General features: G+C 44.4%; 2 protein-coding genes across 2 annotated transcripts; both read left to right on the forward strand.

Moving 5' to 3' along the window:
* The first annotated feature begins 4,309 nt into the window (after window positions 1-4,309).
* Window positions 4,310-20,594, forward strand: LOC103053091 (disintegrin and metalloproteinase domain-containing protein 10-like). Its single transcript, XM_088149889.1, has 11 exons — window positions 4,310-4,418; window positions 6,160-6,312; window positions 7,395-7,486; window positions 8,469-8,651; window positions 9,675-9,767; window positions 12,527-12,686; window positions 15,038-15,198; window positions 15,334-15,505; window positions 17,963-18,107; window positions 19,198-19,381; window positions 20,316-20,594. The coding sequence occupies exons 1-11, from the start codon at window positions 4,310-4,312 to the stop codon at window positions 20,544-20,546; spliced, it is 1,683 nt and encodes a 560-aa protein (XP_088006015.1). The 3' UTR covers window positions 20,547-20,594.
* Window positions 20,595-21,665: 1,071 nt separating this feature from the next.
* LOC148214650 (disintegrin and metalloproteinase domain-containing protein 10-like) lies at window positions 21,666-25,384 on the forward strand. The gene is made up of 2 exons (XM_088149917.1): window positions 21,666-22,205; window positions 25,081-25,384. Exons 1-2 carry the CDS (start codon window positions 22,020-22,022, stop codon window positions 25,219-25,221), a joined length of 327 nt encoding a protein of 108 aa, XP_088006043.1. The 5' UTR covers window positions 21,666-22,019; the 3' UTR covers window positions 25,222-25,384.

The raw sequence follows: 25,384 nt of genomic DNA on the forward strand, positions 1-25,384 counted from the left end.
GACACAGCGGGATTCAGTACATTCTGCACAAAATAATAAAAATCCTGGGATACATATCATGCTAATGTGGCATTTAATTTGATGGTATAGATCAGTGTTTCTCAACCTTGGCAACTTTAAGATGTGTGGACTTCAACTCCCAGAATTCCACAGCCAGCATGGCATGGCTGGCTGTGGAATTCTGGGAGTTGAAGTCCACACATCTTAAAGTTGCCAAGGTTGAGAAACACTGGTGTGGATGGATGGATGAATAGACTTTAAATAAATAATAAATATAAATAAATGGACTTTATTTAGCTCAAGGTGCATGAAAAAAGTAATAGAAAGGCAGCTTATTGGTGCATAAAGCTAAGTCAAGAAACGCCTTTCTTCCCACCCTGCAAGTCTTTCATAATATACAATATTTTTATTGGCCCAGAGCAGGGCTTTAAAATCTCAACAAGTCTCTCTCTGCATCCTGAAACGAATTGTCCCGCCTTAGCAAGAAAGGCATTTTTTGCACCGTAATATCATTTCCGATGCGGGCAGGGGTTGACTTCAGCGTGGCCCATCGGCTTCCAGTGATTCAGACGCGCTTGGTGTAAAACAAGCCTGTGCAAGATCCGTCCTGTATTCCGATGCATTTTGCCTTCCGTAACGAATCTCAGCTGAATCCCTCATACCTTACTTGCAGGCGGGAAAAAGCCCTTCAGAGCCCATGATTTTTTCCTGGTATTTAACTTTACCCCTCTGGAAACTGCTTCTTTCCCAAACGGCTCACTCAGGTAGGATCTTTCATTTCCCTTGGTGAAGAGAGACCTTTCTCTGACTCCGTACAGCATTTACTCTCTTTATTTGGTGCCTGAGACCAAACCACAGGCCCTGTCACGTTAGGAGCTGCCCGAGACCTTGACAAACTTTACGGTGTTCTTGTTTACCGAAAGATTTTCTTTTTAAAGATTTCTTTTCATGTCATTTAGAAGACCGTGCAAGATCAGGGGCTGTGTAAAATAGGAGGATTGCTGGATTTGGAGGTTAAAATGAGGATCTCAAAACTGTCTAACTTCCAGTGTGGCGTTCTCATTCAAACTTTTTATGCTCCCAGCAATGAGCATTGCTGAGTGTATGTTTAATTCTGATAAGGCTTATAAATCTGATTGTTGCTTGTCTGTAAATCTGTCCCCTCCGTTGGCTTAGCTGTTTTGAGGCCACAGAATGCCTGTAAATGTCCTATCTCTTCTGGATGAAGATGTTGATAATAGAAACTCTGCTTCTTCAACATATCTACAGTATATCAAATGGGTGGCTGTATAAATTGGAGGGAGGGAGGGAGGGAGGGAGGGAGGGAGGAGTTTGATCGGGGAGGGAGGGAGGAGTTTGATGGGAGAGGGAGGGAGGGAGGAAGGAAGGAGATGGGAATGAGGAAGGAAGGAAGGAAGGAAGGAAGGAAGGAAGGAAGGAAGGAAGGAAGGAAGGAAGGAAGGAAGGAAGGAAGGAAGGAAGGAGTTTGATCGGGGAGGGAGGGAGGGAGGAAGGAGTTTGATGGGAGGGAGGGAGGGAGGGAGGAAGGAAGGAAGGAAGGAAGGAAGGAAGGAAGGAGTTTGATCGGGAGGGAGGGAGGGAGGAAGGAGTTTGATGGGAGGGAGGGAGGGAGGGAGGGGAAGGAAGGAAGGAAGGAAGGAAGGAAGGAAGGAAGGAAGGAAGGAAGGAAGGAAGGAAGGAAGGAAGGAAGGAGTTTGATCGGGAGGGAGGGAGGGAGGAAGGAGTTTGATGGGAGGGAGGGAGGGAGGGAGGGAGGGAAGGAAGGAAGGAAGGAAGGAAGGAAGGAAGGAAGGAAGGAAGGAAGGAAGGAAGGAAGGAGTTTGATCGGGGAGGGAGGGAGGAAGGAAGGAGTTTGATGGGAGGGAGGGAGGGAGGAAGGAAGGAAGGAAGGAAGGAAGGAAGGAAGGAAGGAAGGAAGGAAGGAAGGAAGGAAGGAAGGGGTGGTCTTGATGGTCTCAAGGGCTATTTTCAACTCAAAAGATTCTAGAAAGGAACCAAAAGGCTTTGAGGCAAAAAAGAGCCAGCATTTTGAGGAGCAAAGACTCTAGAGCTGGCATCGAGTTCAAATGGAGAGGCAACTAAGAAACTGAGGGGTGGGTTACAATAAACAGGACCCTCCGTGCAAGGCTGGGAAATGCCTGGCCCTCCAGAACTACATTTCCCAGCAGCCTCCAGAAATTACATTTCCCAAAAGCCTCTGCCCATCAAGCCAATGGTGGGGGCAGCTGGCTCAAAGAGAGCTGCAAGTTTCTCGTTCCTGGAAAAAGAGGCATTGCCATAGATGCAAAAAAAAAAAAAAACAGCCTCTGAGCCTAGAAAGTGATGAGTCTGATATTTGATGGGAGAGATGTTGTGTGGTGCATTGAATGAGCCCACTAACACAGTCTTTCTCAACCTTGGGAACTTTAAGAGGTGTGGACTTCAATGCCCAGAATTCCCCAGCCAGCATGGCTGGCTGGGGAATTCTGGGTGTTGAAGTCCACACCTCTTAAAGTTCCCACGGTTGAGAAACACTAACATTGAGGAGCTCTGCAAATTCCTGGAATCTGTGCATGCTTCCTTCTGCACCAAGCTGGGGTGGGACATAGGTCCCATCCAACCCGACGCTTCTCTTTCTGCCAAAGTGAATGAAACCAGACCCAGGCGAGCCTTCGTAAAGTCTCATGAGAAGCTTTTTTATGACCAAGCGGCTTTGGATAAGATGCATCACGAAGTGACGCGAGGAGAAAGGAGATCCATTTGGTTGGAATTCCATGCATTCCAAAGGTACGGCTGCAGCCTCCGTGGATTCTATCGCCCTTATCCATCTTGTTAATAAATAATACATACTTGTTGAACAACAGATAGAGCATGGGGGAGAATCTCCAGATGAAGTAACAGCACCCACTTTCAAAATGAAAAATTGGAGAAGGGGACTAAACTCTCTCCTCCCCGACCCATTTTAACTTCTCTTTTCTTTCAATATTTCAAAATATATACAGGTAGTCCTTGACTTATGACCACAGTTGGGACTGGAACTTCCATCACTAAGTGATGTGGTCGTTAAGTGAGTTGCACCCAATTTTATGACCTTTTTTACCACGGTCATTAAGCAAATCCAGCTTTCCCCATTGACCTGGCTTGTCAGAAGTCAGCTGGGAAGGTGGCAAGTGGTGATTACATGATCCTGGGACACTGCAACTGTTATAAATACATGCCAGTTGTCAAGTGCCTGAATTCTGATCCCGTGACCACGGGGACACTGCAATGGTCATAAGTGCAAGGACTGGTCATAAGTCACTTTTCCAGTGCCATCATAACTTTAAACGGTCATTAAATGAATGGTTGTAAGTCGAGGACTACCTGTACCAGGGAACTTGCCTTCCTGGATTTATGCGTGCTCCAACTTACATCAATCCCTTTGTCACCAAAAGACCACCATTTATGATAAAGGCATTTGGCAGTCTGTTCTCCAAAGTCCCCCAATAGTACCTTTAGAAATATGGCTGAATCTCCAACCCACTACAAGATTTCCAATGCTAGAGACCAACCCCAATTTCACTTTCTCAGAAACTTTCCTTCTTCTCTGCAAAACAGGCTTTTGGTTTCCTACTTTCTTCTCTGAATGTTCAACTTTGGTGCCACTACAGCTGATGTCGTAGCTACCTGTTACACTTCTCTGCAGCCCCCTGATTCTTGCCTGGCTGCCCACACTTCCCAGTCTGCAAATTCCCTTGCAGAATGTGTCCTCTTAACATCTTTCTTTGTAGAGGGTTGGAGGCCAGGCAGGTTGCAGGCCGCTGGAGAGAGGACTATACCACAAAGGCTAGGGCTTTTCCTTTCACAGACCTTGTCACACCATAAGCGTGTGGAAGACCACCCTTGGCCCATGAGAATTTCACTGAAGTTCTCACCTGCTTTGGAAGAATTTTCAGTAGCTAATTTTCTTGCACCAATTTCAATGAGGTACGAAAACTCCAGAGAAAGGCAACATTTAAGGCAGGAGTAATAATGCAAAACCGATAACATGACTTGCTTTTAGGGAAATCCAGCATGAAGGATACTACACACACACACACACACACCCCAACTCAATTCTTTTCTGCAGTGAAAGCAGGGTGTCTTGCTTTCCACTCCTTGCGTCTGGTGTTACGGATATCTCGACTTGGAAGATGGAGGTAGCCGTTGACCAAGAGAAAACCTATTCTCCTTGCATTTGTCTGAGCGTTTCAAAAATAAATAAAAGAACCTCTAAGGCTTTTGTAAGTTGACAGCGTGTTGTAAGAATCCCTTTTGCAGGATCTTTAGGATGCAGCTCTGGAAGGACACGAGTGTTTTTGCTGGGGACGTTGAGATTGTCATGAAGGACCCCTCAGAACCCATCGATGTCTCTTTCATTTATTCAGGCAACCTACAAGGTGAGGTGTGTTTGGGAAGATGTCCCCCCCCCCTTTATTCTCTGTCTTCTCCCCCTGCCTAGTATTTATCTCTACAGACAATTTATATATCTGCCTCTCTCCCTCGTAGTGGCTCCAGGCAGTGCACGGAGGGCTAAAACCAAACAGGGACAAAATATAACATAAAGATCCAGAACAACCCGTCTAATGTCCATGCAAGGACTAAAATCGTGCCGCTTCCAGTCCAAAGGCTGGAGCTGAACAAACCGGCCAATCGGCCAAGAGGGCCCACTTAACCTCCCAGCCCCAAAGCTTAGAGGCAGACAGCCAGGTCTTTAACGCCTGATGATTGCCAGGGCCAGGGCAATCCGGATCTCTGGGGGGATGCCGTTCCATAGGACGGGGCTGCAGCAGAGAAGGGATGACTCCGAGGTCTCACAAGATGACAACTGTTGAATAGAGGGGACCCGGAGCATGCCCATCCTGCCAGATCCAGTAGGACAGGCAGAAACAGTGGGAGGCAGGTGGTCCCACAATTAACCAGGCCCCATGCTGTGGCTTTTATAGGTGATAAACCAACACCTTGAATTGCACCCAGAAGCCTACCAGGAGCCAGTGCAGCTCACGGAGCAGAGGAGTTGTGGACAATCCCCCCAACTTCTCATGCCACTGCATTCTGGACCAGCTGCAGCTTCTGAATGCTCTTCAAGGGCAGCCCCATATACAGTGCTTTGCAGTAGTCCAACTGGGAGGTTGCAAAGGCGTGAAGCACTGGGCCTCCTGATCCAGAAACAGGCACAACTGGTGCACAAGGCACACTTGTGCGAAGGCCCCCCTAGCCGCAGCTGCCTCTGGCTCTTCCAGCAGGAGCCATGTGTCCTAGAGGATCTCCCCATGGCACACCAGTTCTCTCAGGGAGAGGACAGCCCCACTCAGAGAGAGGAGGAGAGCCCCCATAAGCCTCTCACTCCCAATTCCCTGAACCGGTCTGGAAGGATACTGTGATCAATACTATGTTGAAAGCTGCAGAGAGATCAAGGAGGGCCTGGGTGGAGGTCTAGAGGTCAGGGGCAAGCCCAGTTGATGCCATCCTAGTGTTACAACTAGGCCTGAATCCTGACTGAAAGGGGTCCATCCCTGGGAGCTGCAGGGTGACCACCTCCTCAACAAGCTTCCCTAAATGTGGGAGGTAGGAGACCGGATGAAAATTGTCCAGTTTTCTTGAGTCCAGCAATAGCCTCTAAGGACCAGGTGGATCATCTCCTCTTTCAAAGCAGGCAGAACCATCCAGTCCAGCAAAGAAGCATTAAACAGAACATGGGCCCAAGCTCACAGCTCCAGCCTCCCCTCCCCTCCCCTTCCCCTCCCTTCCCTTCCCTTCCCTTCCCTTTTTCATCTATTTACTTCCTTCCCTTCCCTTCCCTTCCCTTCCCTTCCCTTCCCTTCCCTTCCCCCTTCATCCAATCATTTTTAAATAAAGCTTCTAGTCAAGCAGTGTTCAAAATATTCTTGCAAGCGTTTTTCCTTTATGTTATTGTTCTTACCACATTACTGCAATTTCTGTTTTGATTGAAACCTGATTTATGGAGGTTGGGTATTTCCACTGTTGACAGTGATTGGTGCAATCTCTCCGCTCAAGAAGCAAAAGAAGTCTTTATGTGCATATCAGCAAAAATATGCAGCATTCTGACTTTCTTGATGTGATGATCAATCCGGTTCTGCTTTAGCCTTATCTGATAGGACTAAGGTGACTTTTAAACAGGAGATGCAGCTTCGTTCTGCCACGGGTCCATCCTCAACGGTCTCTTTGAGGGATTTATCCAGACCCAGAACGGCACCTATTACATTGAATCTGCTGCTGTGGCCAAACGGTCTCTGGAAGCCCATTCCTTGATCTACCACCAGAGAGACTTAGGTGAGAACATCTTCGGTTGCAAGTGTCAAGCCACACCTCTGCCACAGAAAATAAATGCTCTTTCTCTTTCCATTACCAATTTACTTCCGCAGGTCACTTAAGTTGAAACTTCCTTTGGAATAGAATAGAAGAGGACAAGCTGAAGTTCTGGGGCCAAATATGGTCCCCACCCGTCAAAGCATTAGATGCACCCCCCTCCAACCATGACCAGCCAAAAGTTGCCACCAAACTGTAATTTTAACAAGACAGAAAAGGGTGCTTGTGAAATCCTTTGCAGCAAATAAAGACTTTAGTTGAATTGAATCAAATTTCTAATTAATCCAATCAATTTGATGGGTTAAGGGAGGGAGGGAGGGAAGGAAGGAAGGAAGGAAGGAAGGAAGGAAGGAAGGAAGGAAGGAAGGAAGGAAGGAAGGAAGGAAGGAAGGAAGGAAGGAAGGAAGGAAGGAAGGAAGGTAGGTCAGATTTTCCTATATTGGTATCCCCTTTGGCCAGTAGGTCAAAACCTTTTTAAGGCCAAGTGATTCCTTCCCAAGACAGTGCAAATTCTTGCCAGTTAGATGAACTTGATTAATTATCAGTATTGTTTTTAATCTTTCTTTGGCTTCACTTTTAAATGATTGTTTTTAAAATCTTCATTGATGTTTTTTTTTTTTTTTTTTGCCTGCGCTCAGTCATTGCTGACCCTGCAGTGACTGCTTGGAGGAGTCCTTGCAGTTTTCAAGGCAATTGTTTTTCGGAAGTGGTTTGCCAGAGCCTCCTTCCTAGAGCAGAGCCCAGCTGGCGAGTGCAGGAGGCGGGGTTTCCGTTGCTTTGCGCCCTTTTCGGGCGCACGCGTTTTTTCGCGCTTACCGGCAACTGCTCCCAACTCCTTTTTGCAAGGCGCCGCCAGCATTTTTCCTCCCACCGGAGTGAGAGTACCCATTTGTCTACTCACGTGAGTTTTCGACCTGTTGGGTTGACAGGAACTGAGGAGGAAATCCCTGTTCCCCTTAGAAGTTGTTTTTTTTTTTTTACTTGAAATAAAAACTGTGCCCCCTTCATACTGCCCAGCAATTGCTAAATGATTTATCTTGCTGTAGATTATAAGCTTCTGCATGACTCTGAATCAGCATCTTTGGCTCATAAATTGCACCAAGAACTGCAAGATTTCCAACGGGAGCTAACAGCAAAGGTAAAAAGCATTAATCATGGTAAAACAAGGGTTGGAGGAGTTCCCACACCACTGAATCAACTATATAACCCCCTTTGAGGCTGGTCTCATATATTGTACTAATTCAACCTCTGATTTCTCCCATGCATGTTTTCCCACTGCTTCTTAACCCTCAAGTAAGAGAAGAACATCCACAGCAATGCAATTGAAAAATTACAAGGGTTGGTCCTCTTCTTCTTTTAAAGGGTTGCTAAGGGTCAGCCTGTGGAAGATAGGTGTAGATTGGGGAGAGAGGGAAAATAGTCTTTATTTTTTGTTGATTGATTGGTTGATTGATTATGTGCCATGAAGTTGGTGTTAATTCTTAGTGACCAAATAGATAGATTTTCTCCATGATGATCTCTCCCTAACCTCTCCCTAACCATCTCTCCTCAACCTGGCCCTTCAGGTCTTCCAACGGTGCACCTATTGTCACTGTAACTGACTCCAGCTCCCTTGCTGCTGGTCATCCTCTTCTTCTCTTTTCTTCCACCTTTCTAATCATTATAGACTTCTCAACAGAGCGAGGTATTCATATTGATTGATTGATTATGTGCCATCAAGTTGGTGGTGCTTCCTGGAGGCCACATTGATAAACCTTCTCCAGGAGGATCTGTCCCAACTTGGCCCTTCAGGTCTTGCTGTAACTGAGTCCATCTCCCTTGTTGCTGGTCATCCTCTTCTTCTCTTTCCTTCCACCCTTCCTAGCATCAGAGCTTCTCCAGAGAGCTGGGTCTTCACATCATGTGTCTGATGTAGGATAATTTGAGCCTGGTCATTTGTGCCTCGAGTGCAAACTCTAGGTTGATTTTTTCGATGAGCCACTGGTTTGTTTTCTTGGAGCCTTGGACAAGATCTTTCCAAGGAATTGACCAGTTATTGTGGTGGCATTTCCAGTTCTCCAGAATGACAAGGCAATAGGATGTCAAACCTTTAGTCTGATCCAACTGGGCTCTTCTAACCTTCTTTTGCTCCAGGTGTAACTATTCCTTTTCCCATCACCTGCTTCATCGTTTCTCCACAGGCAATCCACACACATCGGCCCAAGAGGAGTTTGAATTATTCAAAGACTTCTTGTCTGCTTCATCTTCAAGCAGACCACCTTTTCTACCAACGCTTTGGCTCTGTGGAAGCTGTGATTGCCCAGGTATGCAAATCCTCTATTTTTCAAAAAAGGATGAAGGGGAGGGCCAAGATAAAAGTAGATGGAGCTAGGACAGGTACCTCTTGGCTTAGCCCTGCCTTTGGTGACTTGCCATGAAATTGGGGGTGGGGTTGAATTTTGCAAAGCTTCTCTTCCTGGGCATGCCTGCCCCTTCCCACCACCCTAATTTCTGGGTGTGATCATTCTGTGGGATGATAGTTGCAATTCTGCAGTTGCATTCACACAAGATGCTAAGCTGGGCTAAATGGGGTTGGGTGGTATAGAGAGCCACAGAGATTACCTTGGACAAACGAGGGACAGACAACAGTTGCAAGAATGCTACAGCAAGATGTTCGCAGACAGAGGGGTGCCCTGAGGGTCCAATGCCATCTCTACGATCCAAGCTAAGATTCTCTGCCTCTTTTCATAGAAAGTAGAAGGCATTCAAGATTGATGCCAGCCCTTTGAGGTAGGCCAGGTCAGGAAACAGGCACCACAAAGAATACTGGAACTCTATTGAGACAGGCTATAGCAGTGTTTTTCAAACTTGGCCACTTTAAGATGTGTGGACTTCAACTCCCAGAATTCCCCAGCCAGCAAGCTGGCTGCAGAATTCTGGGAGTTGAAGTCCACACATCTTAAAGTGGCCAAGTTTGAAAAACTCTGGGCTATAGGAGCAGAATCTTGCAACTCTGCCTGTACTTTCTCTTATACGCTGGTGAATTAGGGAGGAGTCAGTCTGAACATCTTTCTCATGCTTTCATTGTTTCTCAGACTTTACACACGTTTTTGTAACCATTGTCTCTGTCTGGTGTCTCCAAGGTTACCTCCATGGCTTAGTAAAGGTAGTTCGGCCTTCAACTTGGGGTGGGAACCCAGCCATCATCTAAGAGGTGAAGTAAGGCTGTCATGTTAAGCTGTATTATGGTCTATCAGTTTGGGTGTGGTGTGTTAGGTTACCCCAGGAATCCAGGTGTTGTGCGAACCCAGCCTAGAGATGTCTCTGGATAATTCCTTTTCTCCTAGATTGCCAGCTACGTCAAAGCTGTGAATGCCATTTACGAAAAAGCTGAATTTGGCCGGATCAGGAACATCGAATTCAAAGTTAAGACGATCAAAGTAAGTTCCAGCTTCTCTGGAGCAGAGTTAGGGGCGTTTGTCATTAGGAATTTCATTAAAAAGTAATTAAATCGTGAAATGGGAACACACAATCAATGGTAGTTGGGTAAGCAATTTGTATTCTTCATTGAAGAAAGATTTCTCTGCCTTACCAACGAAGAAGCTATGACTTGACACATTGTGGGCCTCCCTATTCCTTGGCCAGGCTAGTTGGGAATGATGGGACTTGGAGTCACAACATATCTGGAGGGTGGCAGGTTCCCTTTCCTCTGCTTGATTAGATTTGCGGAGAGGCAGTTAACTAAATCTTGGTTAGCTGGGCTTAGCCTTAAACAAATCCAACAAGATACTGAGTTAAATAGTCAGTTTGTAGGGACACCGAGGCTCTGTAAATTTAGGGCAGCCAGATCTGGCTGTCAAAACTCAGAGCGTCACTAGAGGGCAGCAAAGGGACTCTAACTCTTTGCCACCATCCAGTGGTCATCGGGAAGGTTGCAACTCAGTCTAGGAACATTACTAAATTGACCCATTGTGCCTACCTGAACTGTCAGGATGGGGAGAAAGAAGAGCTGAAAAATCAAGATATCTCTGGTAACCCTTAATGGACTTTTGCTGATCAGGACTGAATGACGAGGCTTTAAGGATTTGTTTATAGATAAGAGATGAGATATGGGAAGAAGAGATTATTTGTTGTACAGGTAGTCCTTGTTTAATGACCACAATAGGGACTGGAAAATTGGTCATTAAGTGGGGCGATCATTAAGCGAGTCACCATATGACCAGACCTGATTTTACAGCCATTTTTATGATGGTCATAAAGCAAATCACTGTGGTTGTTAAGCAAATCCAGCTTCCCCAATGGACGTTTTTTGCTGGAATTCACATAATGACCATGGGATTTTCTTAACAACCACATGATTTGCTTAACATCTTTCATAAAAATGTTTGTAAATCACGATAACGTGATTGCAGGGGATGGTACGATGCTCGTAAGTGCAAGTACAAGTCGTAAAGCACTTTTTTGAGGCCGTTATAACTTTGAACCATTGTTAAACGAATGGTCGTTAAGTGAGGACTACCTGTATTTTAAGAAAAGGTGATAAGTTATTAAGATTGTTTATACTTGTTGTGATGAAGGGGGAAGTCATTTCCTTATGTAAGTTTCTTTTCTTTTTCTTTACTATATTCTTATTCTATTTTTCTTTTTCTTTTTTTCTTCTTTTCTGCACTTTCTATTTTTCTTTTTATTCTTTTCTTTTTTAGTTTGTATTAGTTTTTATCTTTTTAATCGTAATATTTAATAAAATTATTATTAAAAAAAATCAAGTTTCTCTGTTACAGAATTCCCAGCCAAGGCCTGGCACTTCAGAATACATCTCCCCATCACTGATAGGCTGGAGTAGCCAAGCCACGCCTACTACTGCCTGGATGGCCAATGGGAAAGGGGCCAGTGATGGCATGAAGCCTCGCCGGTACCCTTCTGGCACAAAGGCTCATGGGATATCAGTGGGTGGGGCTGCCACTTTTCCCAAATGTTGATTATTAACCCAGTTAAGTCCACACATCTTAAAGTTGCCAAGTTTCAAATAGAGCCTCAGTCCCTTACGTGGCCCTCCCTGGCTTAATTTTATGGGTTGGGGGTTTTTTTACATGTGCTTCATTTATTTATTTTTTTCTTCTATGATTGTTTTATTGTGTTATTGTGAAACATAAGTAGTACATTATATTATTTAATACAGTGGATATTTATACAGTATTGACTAGAGCTTATTAACACTAATATTTAAATCAGTGTTTCTCAACCTCAGCAACTTTACAATGTGAGGACTTCAACTCCCAGAATTCCCCAGCCAGCTATGCTGGCAGCCCCACCCACTGATATCCCATGAGCCTTTGTGCCAGAAGGGTACTGGCGAGGCTTCATGCCATCACTGGCCCCTTTCCCATTGGCCATCCAGGCAGCAGTAGGCGTGGCTTGGCTACTCCAGCCTATCAGTGATGGGGAGATGTGTTCTGAAGTGCCAGGCCTTGGCTGGGAATTCTGGGAGTTGAAGTCCACACATCTTAAAGTTGCTGAGGTTGAGAAATACTAGTTTACATAACTGAAAGATAAAGAAAAAGAAGTTTATATCAATATTAGCTGTGATTTCTTAAATGTCAATGTTGATAAAGCATAACATTATTTAAATCGTGCATCGAAAACTCAGTGCGGCATTAATAAACCACTTCAAGATAGACCAAATTATTCGTTTCATGATAAAGATTTCTGTCTTAAGCTTAAGACCAACTACTAAGGTCTCCGTGGTATGGTTACTTAAGATTTAAAACTTAGGTGGATCTCCAAAGCATAAACAAGATTTTGTCTTGCTGCCAAGCCGGCCACCTTCCTTAGTCCCAGAAGTGCCTCTGCGCCAGCCCTAGACCCCAGAATCATTGGGGGGCTGTGGGGAGACCTGCCCTATACCCCACCGCTTCTTTTGCCCAGAAAAAAAACAGAGTTGCTCAGAGGAACAGGGGAATCTCGAGGGATGACCATGAGGAGCAAACCTCTTTTGGTGGTTGGCCACATCCATCATATCCACGATGGCCACCATTTTGGGAGTGTGCCCGCCATTTCCTTGCCAGCCAAAAGGGATCTCCAGAATGGATTGGACAAGGGATGCATGTATGAAAATCTGGCCAGCAAGCAGGCAGGGCTGAGATCCCATCTGTGTCATCCTCTCATCCGTTGCTGCTTCGGGGTCGTCCCTCTTCTGCAGATCATCCAAGAAGAAGACCCTTCCAGGCCCCCTTTCCTCAGTCCGGAGGTGCTTCTTATGCTGCATTCGAAAGCCAACTGGGACAGTCACTGCTTATCTTACCTGCTGACCGACCGGGATTACAGTGGCGTTCTTGGCATTGCCTTCAATGGGCAACCAGGTGAGGCTCCTGCAGGATTCTGGTGGGTAGCGGGATCTAGGTCATCCTCTGCCCACCAGAACTTCTAACTCCCAAAGAAAAAGGTCCTGCTGCTTCCTCTTTGCCTCCAGAGGTAAGATTCTAGTCCTCATGGTTCTGAAAACCGGGACAGTTTTATACAGGAACGGAGGAAGTCAGAAAGATCAGCGGCGAAGCGCCCGCACTACGGTCCCAAATCCATCAGATGTAATGTTTTCAGGGAGTGTCTGCAGGGTATGGTCAAAAAAGGCAAGATGGTGGCTGTGATGAGGTAATTGATACTCCACCCGTTTTTGGTATGCACGTTGCATGTGAAAGACACATAAAAAACAAGAGGGTCTTCCATCACGCCACTGTGGCCGCCATCTTGACTTTTTTGACCACGCCCTACCAGAACTGCTGAATATTTTTAATAAATTAAATGACGCAGGGGTTGGTTACGAAACAAAACAACAGCCTCCAGCATTATCTATAGTCAAAAATACCTTTTGGGCACCACAGGCATTCTTGCTACAGGAAGAAAAGTTACAATAACTGAAAAACTGAGAAGGAGGAAGAGAACAAGGAAACGAAGCAAGAAAAGCATAAGACCCATATAAAATTAATTCAGTCCTTAAACCTACTATGAAATCTAGACCACCTGCCAATATATTGCTCCGTCATTTTTACAAGATGAAAATGCTTCAAAAAATGATCAGCAAAGCATCTCTTGAACCCTTTCCTTATTCCCAAGGGAAATCCATGTCTTTTCATCTGTGTAAAATAATTCACTTTGCTGAGTCCCCGGCTCAATAAACCCAGAGTTCTTCATAAAATGATGAATATTTTGCATAACTCAGCATCATATTTACCTCCTGAACTATTATATATTTTCCCCCAAGGCTATATTACATCAGTGTTTCTCAACCATGGCCATTTTAAGATGGGTGGACTTCAACTCCCAGAATTCCCCAGCCAGCATTTTTGGACTTCAACTCCCAGAATTCTCCAGCCATCATGGTTGACGTTGAAAAACACTGGCCTACATAATAACCTGAGAACAGAAAGAGCCATGATTGGACATGACCAACTCATGTGAGTCAGGGAACAATCTTGTCATCTTTGTTCCTGCATTTTGTCTGCCAAAGTAGGAAAAATAGGTTGGGTTCTGAAGGCAGAAAAAAGAGGGAAGACCCCCTCACACACAAACTGGCAATTTGGCTTGGGAATGGGCTGACCTTCCTTGAAAAAAGACACGGGTATGCTGGAGGGGTGAGGAGCATCTTTAGGAATAAAAGAAGAACATGGAAAGCCAATTTACCATTTTGCCCAAAAGCAATCAGATGTTTTGTGAGAGGCCATGCCCACTGCACCATTTTATGAATGCTCCCTGCCCCAGAGTTGCTGGCCTTATGGCAGCAGGTGTGTCCCAGTGTCTTATGCAGAAGACTTTCTTCTCCATCTCCTGCTCCCTGAACCTCTGGACTTCCAACTTGAAAGTCGATTGATTGATTGATTGATTGATTGATTGATATGTGTGCCACCAAGTCATTGTCAACTCATAGCAACCACATACATAGATCTTCTCCACGACATCTGTCCCTAAGCTGGTCCTTCAGGTCTTCCAACAGTGCCCTCCTTTGCTATGACTGAGTCCATCCTCCTTGCTGCTGGTCATCCTCTTCTTCTCTCTCCTTCCACCTCTCCCAACATTATGGACTTCTCAAGGGAGCTGGGTCTTTGCACAAATTGATTGAATATTTGCCATCAAGTTGGGGTCAACTCTTAGGGACCACATCGATAGATTTTCTCCAAGAAGATCTATTTCTAACCTGGTCCTTCAGATCTTCCAAAGGTGCAACCATCACCCCTGTAACTAAGTCCATCCCCATTGCTACTGGTCATCCTCCTCTTCTCTTTCCTTCCACCTTTCCCAGCATTATAAAATTCTTAGGAGAGCTAGGTCTTCACGTTGATCAATCAATTATGTGCCATCAAGTCAGTGTGGACTCTTAGTGACCGCATAGACAGATTTTCCCCAAGACAATCTCACCCTTCAGATCTTCCAACAGTGCCCCCATCACCTCTGTAATCAAGTCCACCCACCTCACTGCTGATTGTCTTCTTCTCCTTCCTTCCACCTTTGACTTCCATCAAATCAACACCATACAAAAATACAATATCATACAATACAAAAAACAATGCAAACATGAAAACCTGCCTTCTGCCACAGCAGATAAAGTTTGCAGAACTTCCTAGTAGTTCTCCAAGTTCCTGGTGGAGAAAGGACTTCTGCATCGCTTGGGATCGTTGGGTGCGACAAGCGAATCTTCACTTTTTCTTCTTGCTTGCAGATGACGCTGGAGGAATTTGCTCAAAATACCGACGTTTCCAGGACAAGGAGGCCTCCCTGAACACAGGGCTGATCACGCTACAGAAGTACGGCCAGCTTCTTCCTCCAAGGATGATCCACATTACACTCGCACATGAACTTGGGCACAGCCTGGGGGCCTATGTGAGTCTTTCTTTCCCCGGATTTAACCCTAACCCTAACCCTGGATTTCCTGGAAATTCTAAAACTTTAAATCCGACTCTTCTAACTCCAGCCAAATGTCCACCGTTGGTCTTACTTTGCTACCATTTCTTTTAGCATGACGAGAGCAAAGAATGTTCCCGTTTTGACATCAACACCACCCGGGGAAAATATCTGATGTTCAATTATGCCACGGATGGGAGCGAATTCAATAATGACAAGTTCTCTCCATGCAGCATCGCCTATATTTCAAATATCCTGCAGCGCAAGAAGGATCGTTGCTTTGCCGGTTAGAGATTCTGGGTGCCCTTTCGTTTTGGGTGGGGGTGGGGGCTTAGCTGGGTTGAATTGCTGGAGTCCTTTATGGTTGAAAAGTCCACTCTGATAGGTAAGATTTCTGGAGGTTGGGAGTTGCAAGGATCCTGGATTAGGTTATCAGTGGCAGTGGACAGATCAGTGTTTCTCAGACTTGGCCACTTTAAGACAGGTGGACTTCAACTCCCAGAATTCCCAGCAAACTGGGGGATTCTGGGAGTTGAAGTCCACCAGTCTTAAAGTGGCCAAGTCCGAGAAACACTGGGCTGGATTATCACCATTCACTTACTGCAAGCTTGGTCTTAAACATAGTCCCAGAAGGGTGTCTGGTCCAGATTTAGCTGGAAAAATGACTCATCTCTCAACTTCCACCAATTTTACTTCCTGTGAAATGGGTATCTGAACACCACTAAGTGGAAGCAAAGCTTATTTTCTATATCCCTTTGCTGCCATATAAATCTGCTAATTCAGCTTGATGATAATGGTGTTGGTATTTTTATTAAGCATTTTTAAGAAAAGGAGAAAGAAAAGGAAAAGGTGTATTACTGTAATTCTTTTTATTTTTTAAATTTTGTTCACCAGCCAGAGTCACTTGGTGACATGGCTGGCTATACAAATTGAATGAATGAATGAATGAATGAATGAATGAATGAATGAATGAATGAATGAATGAATGGATACACACAAGAAAAAGGGATGGAAAAGGTGAAAAAGTAAAAATAAAGAACAAAGGAGATAAATGGAGCTTACAAGCATTATAGAATTAAGTTAAACTTCTCAAAATGTCATTGATTAGTTTAAGTAGCTGAAAATACTATATTGTTTTAAAAGCTATTGTTTGTTGCTAAAATTCAAGTCATCTATGAATATCAAGAGCAATAGTTAATGCAGTTATATCATAAAATAAGATTAAGAATTACAGTAATTTTTATCTGAGCAATTAAAGACTTTAAAAAAACTTAACTTTTAAACACGGTACTAGCTGATATAATGTTTTCCACCTTGAATTAAATTCTGTGTCAGATTTACTTTTGAAGTATGAAATTATTTGGGACGTTGAGGCATATTGTCAGAAAGAGCTGAACCTGTTTTTCTAGTTACCATGCACAGAACTAATTCACTATACCTTGTGGGAATATAAAGTTTAGTCATATTTAATAGAACAATTGCAGATGGAAAAGCAAAACTGATTTTGAAAATTTGTTTCATGCTATTCTAAATCATTTTTAAAAATGGTTGCGCTCTTCAACTTCACCACCAAATATGGAAAAAGGATGCAGTCTGATCATTGCATCTCCAAAAATGTTTGGAAAATGAACTGTCCTTTTTATCAATTAGTACTACTGATGGTAAAACATCTTATACTAGTTTTTGGCATAATATTCGGTTGAATAGCCTGGGAAAATGGGATGAGGTACTATCTGTGGCTGCTCTCTAAAATTTTTACAGCTGGGTGGCGACATCAGGCCAACACTCTTCCTCCATTAATCTGTGCAGTCCTGTTTTCCTGTGAGGAGAAAAACCAAAGGCCCATCCTGTATTGCAGTGTTGGTCAAAGTTGGCCACTTTAAGAGGTGTGGACTTCAACTCCCAGGATTCCCCAGCCAGCCATGCTGGCTAGGGAATCCTGGGTGTTGAAGTCTACACCTCTTAAAGTGGCCAACTTTGACAAACACTGCTCTACTGTATCCAGTTCCTCCCTGTGGCCAATCTTTGTCTCTACCACATACTAGTATAAGGTAGAGTCTTCCTCTGCATGGAAGTTCCATTTTGCTCTTCAGAGTGAATTAGAACTAAGGTGTTGTCTAAGCCAGCTTACCACAGTGGCCAACCTGATGCCAAGCATGAAGGCTATGGTCCTCATTCTGCTATTGGCTCACAAAAATGGGTAGACTTCCTCTGCATAGGGAGGCTCCCCTGTGGTTTGCCACAATGGGGATTCAAAAATAGACTTCCTCTGCACAGGGAGGCTCCACTATGGCTTGCCACAATGGGGGTTCAGAAGTAGACTTCCTTTGCACAGGGAGGCTCCACTATGGCTTGCCACAATGGGGATTCAAAAATAGACTTCCTCTGCACAGGGAGGCTCCATTATGGCTTGCCACAATGGGGGTTCAGAAGTAAGCTTCCTCTGCACAGGGAGGATCTATGGTGTTTTTTACGGTGCCCAACCATGGGCTTTTGAGAAGCTTAGAAGCAGGGCATGAAATTAAATCTCCCTTTTCAGCTGTTGAGCCCACGCAGCAGGGCTTGCAGGTAGACTGCCACTGAGCACAGAGGTTCCACTGTGCTCTCCCCGCTCCCTGGAGCAGATACGGGATGGCCTGGTGCACACTCCATACTGGATCCCACACGATTCGGCTCCGTGCAGGCTTCTTTCTCCTGGGAAGCGCTTGCTTTCCCCTCTCCAGCAAATCTTCTTCCTTTCCAGAAACCGACCGCCCCATCTGCGGGAACCGGATGGTGGATCCAGGGGAAGAATGCGACGTGGGCAGTGAGGATCTGGACGCCTGCTGCTATGGTGCCGGGGAACCGAGTGGAATCCAGTGTCAGCTGAAACCAGGAGCTGCGTGCAGGTCAGGGTGACCAACTGGTTTGTTCAGCGTTATAGATAGGGAGAGCTCCTGTGCTCAGTTCACGCTTCCAGTCCTCATTGTTAGAAGGAGCCCGGCAGCCGCTTTTCCGACCATTTTAACAATTTTTATTAAAAGGCCTTTTAATAAGATAAGCTTTTAAATAAAATCTAGTAGTTGGAAAAGAGGCTCGTCCACAAGGGTCAAAATAGAAACAGCTCTGAAGAAGGCAGAGGCAAAATCATGCCAGAGTGGGGTTTTGTCTAGACCAGAGTTTCTCAGTCTCAGCCCCTTGAAGATGTGTAGACTTCAACTCCCAGAATTCCCCTGGGGAATTCTGGGAGTTGAAGTCCACACATCTTCAAGGGGCTGAGATTGAGCAACATTGGCCTAGATACTGCTAGAAATCCTGGGTTACATTATTTGATGAGGCTGACAAAGGAGTCCTATTTTTCCATTCCCCCTTATAGCAAACATCTCCTTGCCTGGAGAAATCTAGCCCATCAGGGGACAGAGCTAGCTGTCTCATTGCAGAGAGTTCAAACACACCCATTGGATGTCACTGAGAAGTAATTCCGACACAGGCCTTCTCTATCTTTTACCCGTAGCCAAATCCGCTTCGTAGGATGACGCGCAGAATAGAAGAGGGGAAGGAGAACCTCCAGACCATCTTAGCTTGCTAGTGACTTACATCCGTTCCTACAACCCTCTTTAACAGAGAAGCATCATTTACCTGTAAAGCCGGTGGCCCCCAGTTTGACACACTATTGGCACAACCTTTGTGGGGGGCAACATATAACCCTCTTCTTTGCAGAAAGATTTTAGGGGGGTTGGTTCCATGTCGTCATCGTTGTCATCCTCATCCTCAGAATATTGATCAGATTCCTTTTTCTACTTTTGGGGGAGTTGTGGACCTGGCAGTGTGGCCCTCTGCCCTTTGGTTGAAAAGCAGCAGCAAAGGCACTGAAATTCAACCTTGAAAGTCACCCACCGGTCTTTGGAAGTCACAAAAAGGTTCTTTCCCCAAAAACCAGCCCTCTTGCTCCTGTCTTTGGAGGCTCTCTCTTAACGGTTTGACTCATTGCTTTCACAGCCCGAGTCAGGGACTCTGTTGTAACCAGAATTGTGTCCTTAAACCCCCGGGGCAACCGTGCCAGGAAGAGAGCGACTGTGCTTTGGAAAGTGTTTGCACTGGATCAACCGCCACGTGTCCAGCGCCCCTCCCGAAAGCCAACTTCACCCCCTGCGGCATGGGGCTCCGCCTGTGTTTGAACGGGGTGAGTCCTGTGGAGGCCATCCAGGAATGAGCTTTGCATCCAAAGGGAGCCTCCAGGTTCAAGAGCAGTCTACCACAGAGAACTAGATGCTAAGAGAGGGGATGGGGAAAACAGGCTGGGGAGGGGATAGGGTAGAAAATGGTTCTTTGGAGACTGTTGGAAACAAGCTGCTGTTGGACGAAATCTTTTGTCCTGATCAAATAAAGCGGTGTTTCTCAAACCTTGGCAACTTTGAGTTGTGTGGACTTCAACTCCCAGAATGCTGGTCCATAAATACTGGCTGGGGAATTCTGGGAGTTGAAGTCCACACATCTTAAAGTTGCCACGGTTAAGAAACACTGCAGTAAAGGTTTACACTTTTCTAGCACCTCCTGGACCAAATCTAACCCAGAAGTTGCATTTTTTTATTCTTTCATATTCTTTTGGGTGCTTATGAATCATGAGGAAGAGCAGGCAACAGACGAAATCCTGTTTCTGCTTTGGATATCGACATAAATTTTAAATCATAAGTAACCATACAGTGGAGACTGTAGTATTCGGTCTTAAGCTTAAGACAGAAACCTGTATCGTGGAACAAATAATTTGATCTATTTTACAGTGGTTTATTCATGCCACATTGAGTTTTGGATGCAAAATTTAAATAACGTCATGCTTTATCAACATTGGCATTTAAGAAATTATGGCTAATATTGATATAAACTTTTTCTTTATCTTTAAACTACCTAAACCAGTGTTTCTCAACCTCAGCGACTTTAAGAAGTGTGGACTTCAATTCCCAGAATTCCCCTGCCAGCATGCTAGCAGGGGAATTCTGGGAATTGAAGTCCATATAGCTTAAAGTTGCTGAGGTTGAGAAACACATGTTTAGCCAGCGTCATATATCATTGGTGCATCACGTTATAGAAGTTCTTGTTTTCAATCTTCTGCCTTTCAGCTCTGCGAAGCGTCCCTCTGCCTCCAGCATGGATTGGAAGAATGCCAGTGTGCCTCTAGTTCCTTGCAAGGGAGATGCCAGCTTTGCTGCCAGCTGCCAGGTCCATCTCTAACCTCAATCCTGCCCCAAACATTTGAGACTGGGCCAGTCCCAAACTTTACTCATTCCATGCTAACGGTTGGGCTTTCATTCCCGGCTAGAAATTTTGTAATGATCAGTTCACACGTTTGATAGAATTCAATCTGGGGGGGTTGAAGCTCGGAAGAAGTTTGGTTGGGCATCTGGGAGGACACCGCCTTTTTTTTTTTTAGTCATGTTTTTAGGGATTGTTGTGAACCACCTATTTTCTTGGAAAAAATAAAGGGCACTCTTGAAAAAGGGGGAAATCTGAAAGAGGTTGATACGGATAAAGAATCTTCTTCGTTTATGTTGATCGCTTGGCTTTACAAAGGAAAATTCAAGAGCAAAACCGAGAAAAAGTTTACAAAAAGGCATGTTCTAATAAAAAGATCTAAAATCAAACAGATCTAAAATCAAAAGTGTATGTAAATTTATCTTAAAAAGACAGTTCAATTGCCATATTTTTCACGTGAACGTGAAAGACTGTGCATGAAGCGGTACCATTGGTACGGTGAAAGTTAAATGACCAAAAAAGGGGCAAAAGTGAGTTTTTGAAAAATAAATAAATCTAAAGGACCGCTTTCTGAAATTTATTTCTCTTATAACAAAGGACGCACGGTCGCTTTAGAGATAGGTGGCCACATAAGTCCTGTAAATAAATAAAAAAATTCAGAAGATGGTTTTGTGAGCAGCCCCCTGCAATTTCCTCCATTTTTGGTGAATGGAACTGTCTCCTTGACAATTCACAGGAAAGTTATTAGAAAGAAACTATAAAAGTCTTTGCTTGATGTATTGGGGGATAAATTAGTTCTAAATTGGAAATAGCTTGGTTGCTGAAATTCTTGTAACCTAACCTCTTTAAATCTCCATAAACCTTGTTAAAGAAGAATTATTTTTGGTTGAGGCAGCTGCCCAAGAGCCCAGTAAGGGAGGAGGGCAAAGAATGTAAACAGGCAACAGTCATTTGCCATTAAGTGTGGGAAAGAAAAAGGAAGGAAGGAAGGAAGGAAGGAAGGAAGGAAGGAAGGAAGGAAGGAAGGAAGGAAGGAAGGAAGGAAGGAAGGAAGGAAGGAAATGGAGAAACAGGAAGGAGGGAGGGAGAAGGGAAGGAGGGAGGGAGAAGGAAGGAAGGAAGGAGGGAGGGAGGGAGGAGAATGAGAAGGAAAGGAGAGAGAAAGAAGGAAGGAGAAATGGAGGCAAGAAAGGAAAAAGTGAAAAAGAGGGGAGGGAGGGAGGGAGGGAGGGAGGAAGGAAGGAAGGAAGGAAGGAAGGAAGGAAGGAAGGAAGGAAGGAAGGAAGGAAGGAAGGAAGGAAGGAAGGAAGGAAGGAAGGAAGGAAGGAAGGAGTTTTTGGATTCAAGGAAGATATAAGACATGAAATACGAAATCAGCTTCAGTGATCAGATATTGCCAACTGTGATGGCAGCCATTCTGAGTAACGTGTCCGTCTTTGCTGTGTCGTGCCAACTTCAGCCACATTGTGCTTGCCTTGGGCAAGTCCAATCCTAAGCCTTTATTCTTCCTCTCCCCCCACCCCACGGCTTCTCCAGGACAAGCTGAAACCTGTGCCAGCACCTCCTCGAAGATGTGGGACGATCCCTTCAACGGTTCAGACATCCCGCTCATCCCAGGGTCACCATGCGGCGACAAAAGCGGCTACTGTGACAAATTCCACGTCTGCCGCTTTGTAGACGAAGACGGGCCCATCGCAAGGGTGAAAAACTTCATCCTGGACTTCATTGAAATGGACGACCTGGCCACCTGGATGAAGGTGAGGGCATCCTGCATGGAAGAGAGGCATTCAGACCTTGCCCATAGCTCTGTAAAATATCCTAGATTCAAATCCCGGCCCTCCAGATTATTTTTTTTTTTTTCAATTAAATGTCTTGAACTGCCCAATAGCTGAAGTTGTCTGGTTAGTTTACCATAAAACAAACTAAAAATTACAGTTCTAATAAAACCTACGCACTGGAATCAAATAAAATGCAAAACGAAAACACCACACAAACGAGGCAGCCCCCAGGCAGCCGTTTTCAAAGCCTAACAGGATACGAATTAAAATACAGATAAAACATAATTCAAAGCCAGTGAAAAAGCCTGGAAAAATAGAAACATCTTCACCTGGGGCCAAAATGATGTTAATGCAGGTGCCAGTCGGGCATCGCTGGGGAGGGAATTCCACATCTGGGGTGCCAACGTGAAAAGGCTCTTTCTTTGATCGACTGAAAAAAAAAATCAGGGAACAATGATGGAGAAAAAAGACCCCAATCTAATGTTAGACTGGCACAAATTGGCTCCCTTTCCCCAAAATGGACTCCTCTCCCCGAAGCTAGAGATGGGGAAAGGTCTGTGTCGTATGGGATGTAGGAATCTATGTTGCTGGGTCAACACATCTCATGACATTTTAATTGCATTTGCAGAGTCGAATCATACAAGAAATAAAAGAAACAGCTCTCTTGCTGGACCTGTCTGAGTTCCTCTCTTCCAAAAACAACTCTCCACTTGCTAGCATGGCGTATACAGTATATTATTTCATTTCAGACAGGAAACACAGACAGACAGAAGAAAGAAGAGCCGGTTCTAATTCAGGCCACTGAAGTGATAATAATTGCAATATTCTTATTTTTCTCAGTCCTGACAGATGGACTGCAGTATGTTGCAAGTCAGTTATACGTACAGTGACCCTGCGCCCTTTATTATAAAGGACAGTACTTTATTTCAGAAAGCTGTCCTTTAGATTTATTTAATTTAATGCTTTATTTTATCGGTTTTGTTCTTGAATTTTCCTTTGTAAAACCAAGTTATAGACATAAACACTTTTTTTTAATCCTTATGAACCTCTTTCAGATTTCTCCCTTTTTCAGGTTTGTCTGTTATTTTTTCCAAGAAAATAGGGTCACTGGAATTAAACTTCCCCACCGCACCCCAAACTTTTTTTTTTAATGTATTAATTTGACGGTTATCACTTAGGCACAATTCAAGTTCCTTGCCTGAAAAAGTGGAAGGAACTTTTTACATTCAAAACACTTACTGTAGTTACACAGAGCAAATAATCAGTGATTAAACATAGAGATTGAAGTATTTTCCATGTTGAGTTTTGTGAACATGCCCAGTTCTCATTTTTACCTCCATTTCTCATTTTTACAGATATGTTGGGTTTGTTTTCTGGACTTTGATAATTTTTAAAGATTTAATTGCAAAAAGTGCATAGATCGTGGTGGACGTTTCTGCAGGCACCCCCATTTTTCAAAATTTATTTAGATTTATTATCCACCCAACTCCAATGGGCCCATCATGTTATCCAGTGTACAGTGTTGCCCAATCATTTCCCTTGCTTTACACAGCCGGGGTGTTAAGTGAGGGCTGTTCACCATTTAGTTTGTGATTTCTGTTTTTTATTATCTTTTTTGGACTTTTGGCATATGATCTTGATTGATTGATTGATTGATTGGCATTGCAATTTCTTTTTAATTGATTGAGTTATCCTGTTGTTTTCCAGTTTTAATGTCTTCTTGAATGCCTAGAATCATACTACTGAGATGGGCCACTATATTGATTGTTTAAATTTTAAAAAATGCCCCACTCCAATTAACGCCATCATTTTAAGCTGTAAGAACTTTAGCCCATTGGAATTTATCTTCATCTTTCCTATTCTCACTTTTCTTTGGGGGAACTTTGTGCAAAATTGCAGTTCTGCTTAGCCCAACAAATGTAGATTCGCTGTTAACAACTATCCTCAAAACCAGTTCATTAAGTCACATTCCAGATTTTTGTAGCCATAATGGTACTCGTTTTATCACTGGGACACTTCAGTGAATCTGTTTCCAGACTTTGGGACATGGTGTGAGATCGGATCTGAGTTGGCGAGAGGTGTCTGGCCCTTAAATATGGAGACATTGCCAGTGGTCACCAGGCCAGCGATGATCCATGGACCACATTTTGAGCATCACAATGTGGCCCATAGGTTGCCCACCCCAAGGCTAGATGAACCAGGTTTAATCTGGCTGCGCCTGGTGAAACATACATCTCCTCCTTCCATGATCCTCTTATTTCTGCCCCGAGTGCCCCATGAGTATAGGAGAGGTAAAAATGGGAGACAGGTTCAAGAGAACCTCCATGTGCAGAAGAAGGGATGACAGTAGCCAGGAGATGTGTCCCTGTAACGGTACGTGGGAAAGACCTTGGGAGATGGGGCGAAGAGATGCTGCCAAGGGAACAGTCAGATAAGAGATGGCATAGCCCTCAGCTGCATAGTGGATTGGTCAAGAGGCTCAGAAGGGACCCTCCCTAGTTTCTTGGGCTATAAAGGAGACAGCAGGAGATTTGTACTTTCAGACTTGCAAGATTCTGGCAATGTAGCCTTACAATAAAGTGGAATTAGCTCATCTGGTCATGATTCCTATTGAACCCGACCTGGTTGCAGTGCCCCACAGGAGTTGGGAAGGGGGCCTCCTTCAGAGAGCAAAAACATTTGCCAATCTTCTGTTTCAATTTTCCCTGGTCAGTAGATCAAGCAAACCCAGCCGAGGTTTAAATCTCCAGGGAATAGGGCCTGAAAGGTCTGGCTTTACGTACCTGTCCTTAACACTAATTAACCTGACTTAATACTAATTGTGCATGTGTCTCTGTGTGGTTTCTTTCTGCAGACACATTGGTGTGCTATCCTTCTAATGGTTTTGACCTTAGCAGCCATGATGTCTGGCACGGTGTTCCTCTTTGGAAGGACGGTCAGCAGCGAAACAGGTAATTTTGGGGAAGTGTGTCTAGCTTATTACACATCAGACTAGGCTAGGACAAGTGTGAGCAGTTGGTGTGACCAGCAATATTGCATAACCAAGATAGTCACACTAAGCCATCATCTGGCTTACAGGTTTGGGCATGCATGTTATAGGTAGTCCTCACTTAACAACAATTTGTTTAGTGACTGTTCAAAGTTACAATGGTGCTGAA

Source organism: Python bivittatus, unplaced genomic scaffold (assembly GCF_059951505.1).
Source record: "Python bivittatus isolate LINGU-HERP-01145 unplaced genomic scaffold, Pbiv_v1 ctg000580_np1212, whole genome shotgun sequence".
NCBI lineage: Eukaryota > Metazoa > Chordata > Lepidosauria > Squamata > Pythonidae > Python > Python bivittatus.

What these genes read in the sequence shown, in the direction of transcription:
- LOC103053091 (XM_088149889.1), top strand. Translation starts at nt 4,310, where the DNA reads ATGCAGCTCTGGAAGGACACGAGTGTTTTTGCTGGGGACGTTGAGATT. An exon ending in CTACCACCAGAGAGACTTAG is followed by an intron (nt 6,313 to 7,394) that starts GTGAGAACATCT and finishes ATCTTGCTGTAG; the next exon opens with ATTATAAGCTTCTGCATGAC. An exon ending in AACGGGAGCTAACAGCAAAG is followed by an intron (nt 7,487 to 8,468) that starts GTAAAAAGCATT and finishes CTCTTCTAACCT; the next exon opens with TCTTTTGCTCCAGGTGTAAC.
- LOC148214650 (XM_088149917.1), top strand. Translation starts at nt 22,020, where the DNA reads ATGTGGGACGATCCCTTCAACGGTTCAGACATCCCGCTCATCCCAGGG. An exon ending in ACCTGGCCACCTGGATGAAG is followed by an intron (nt 22,206 to 25,080) that starts GTGAGGGCATCC and finishes TTCTTTCTGCAG; the next exon opens with ACACATTGGTGTGCTATCCT.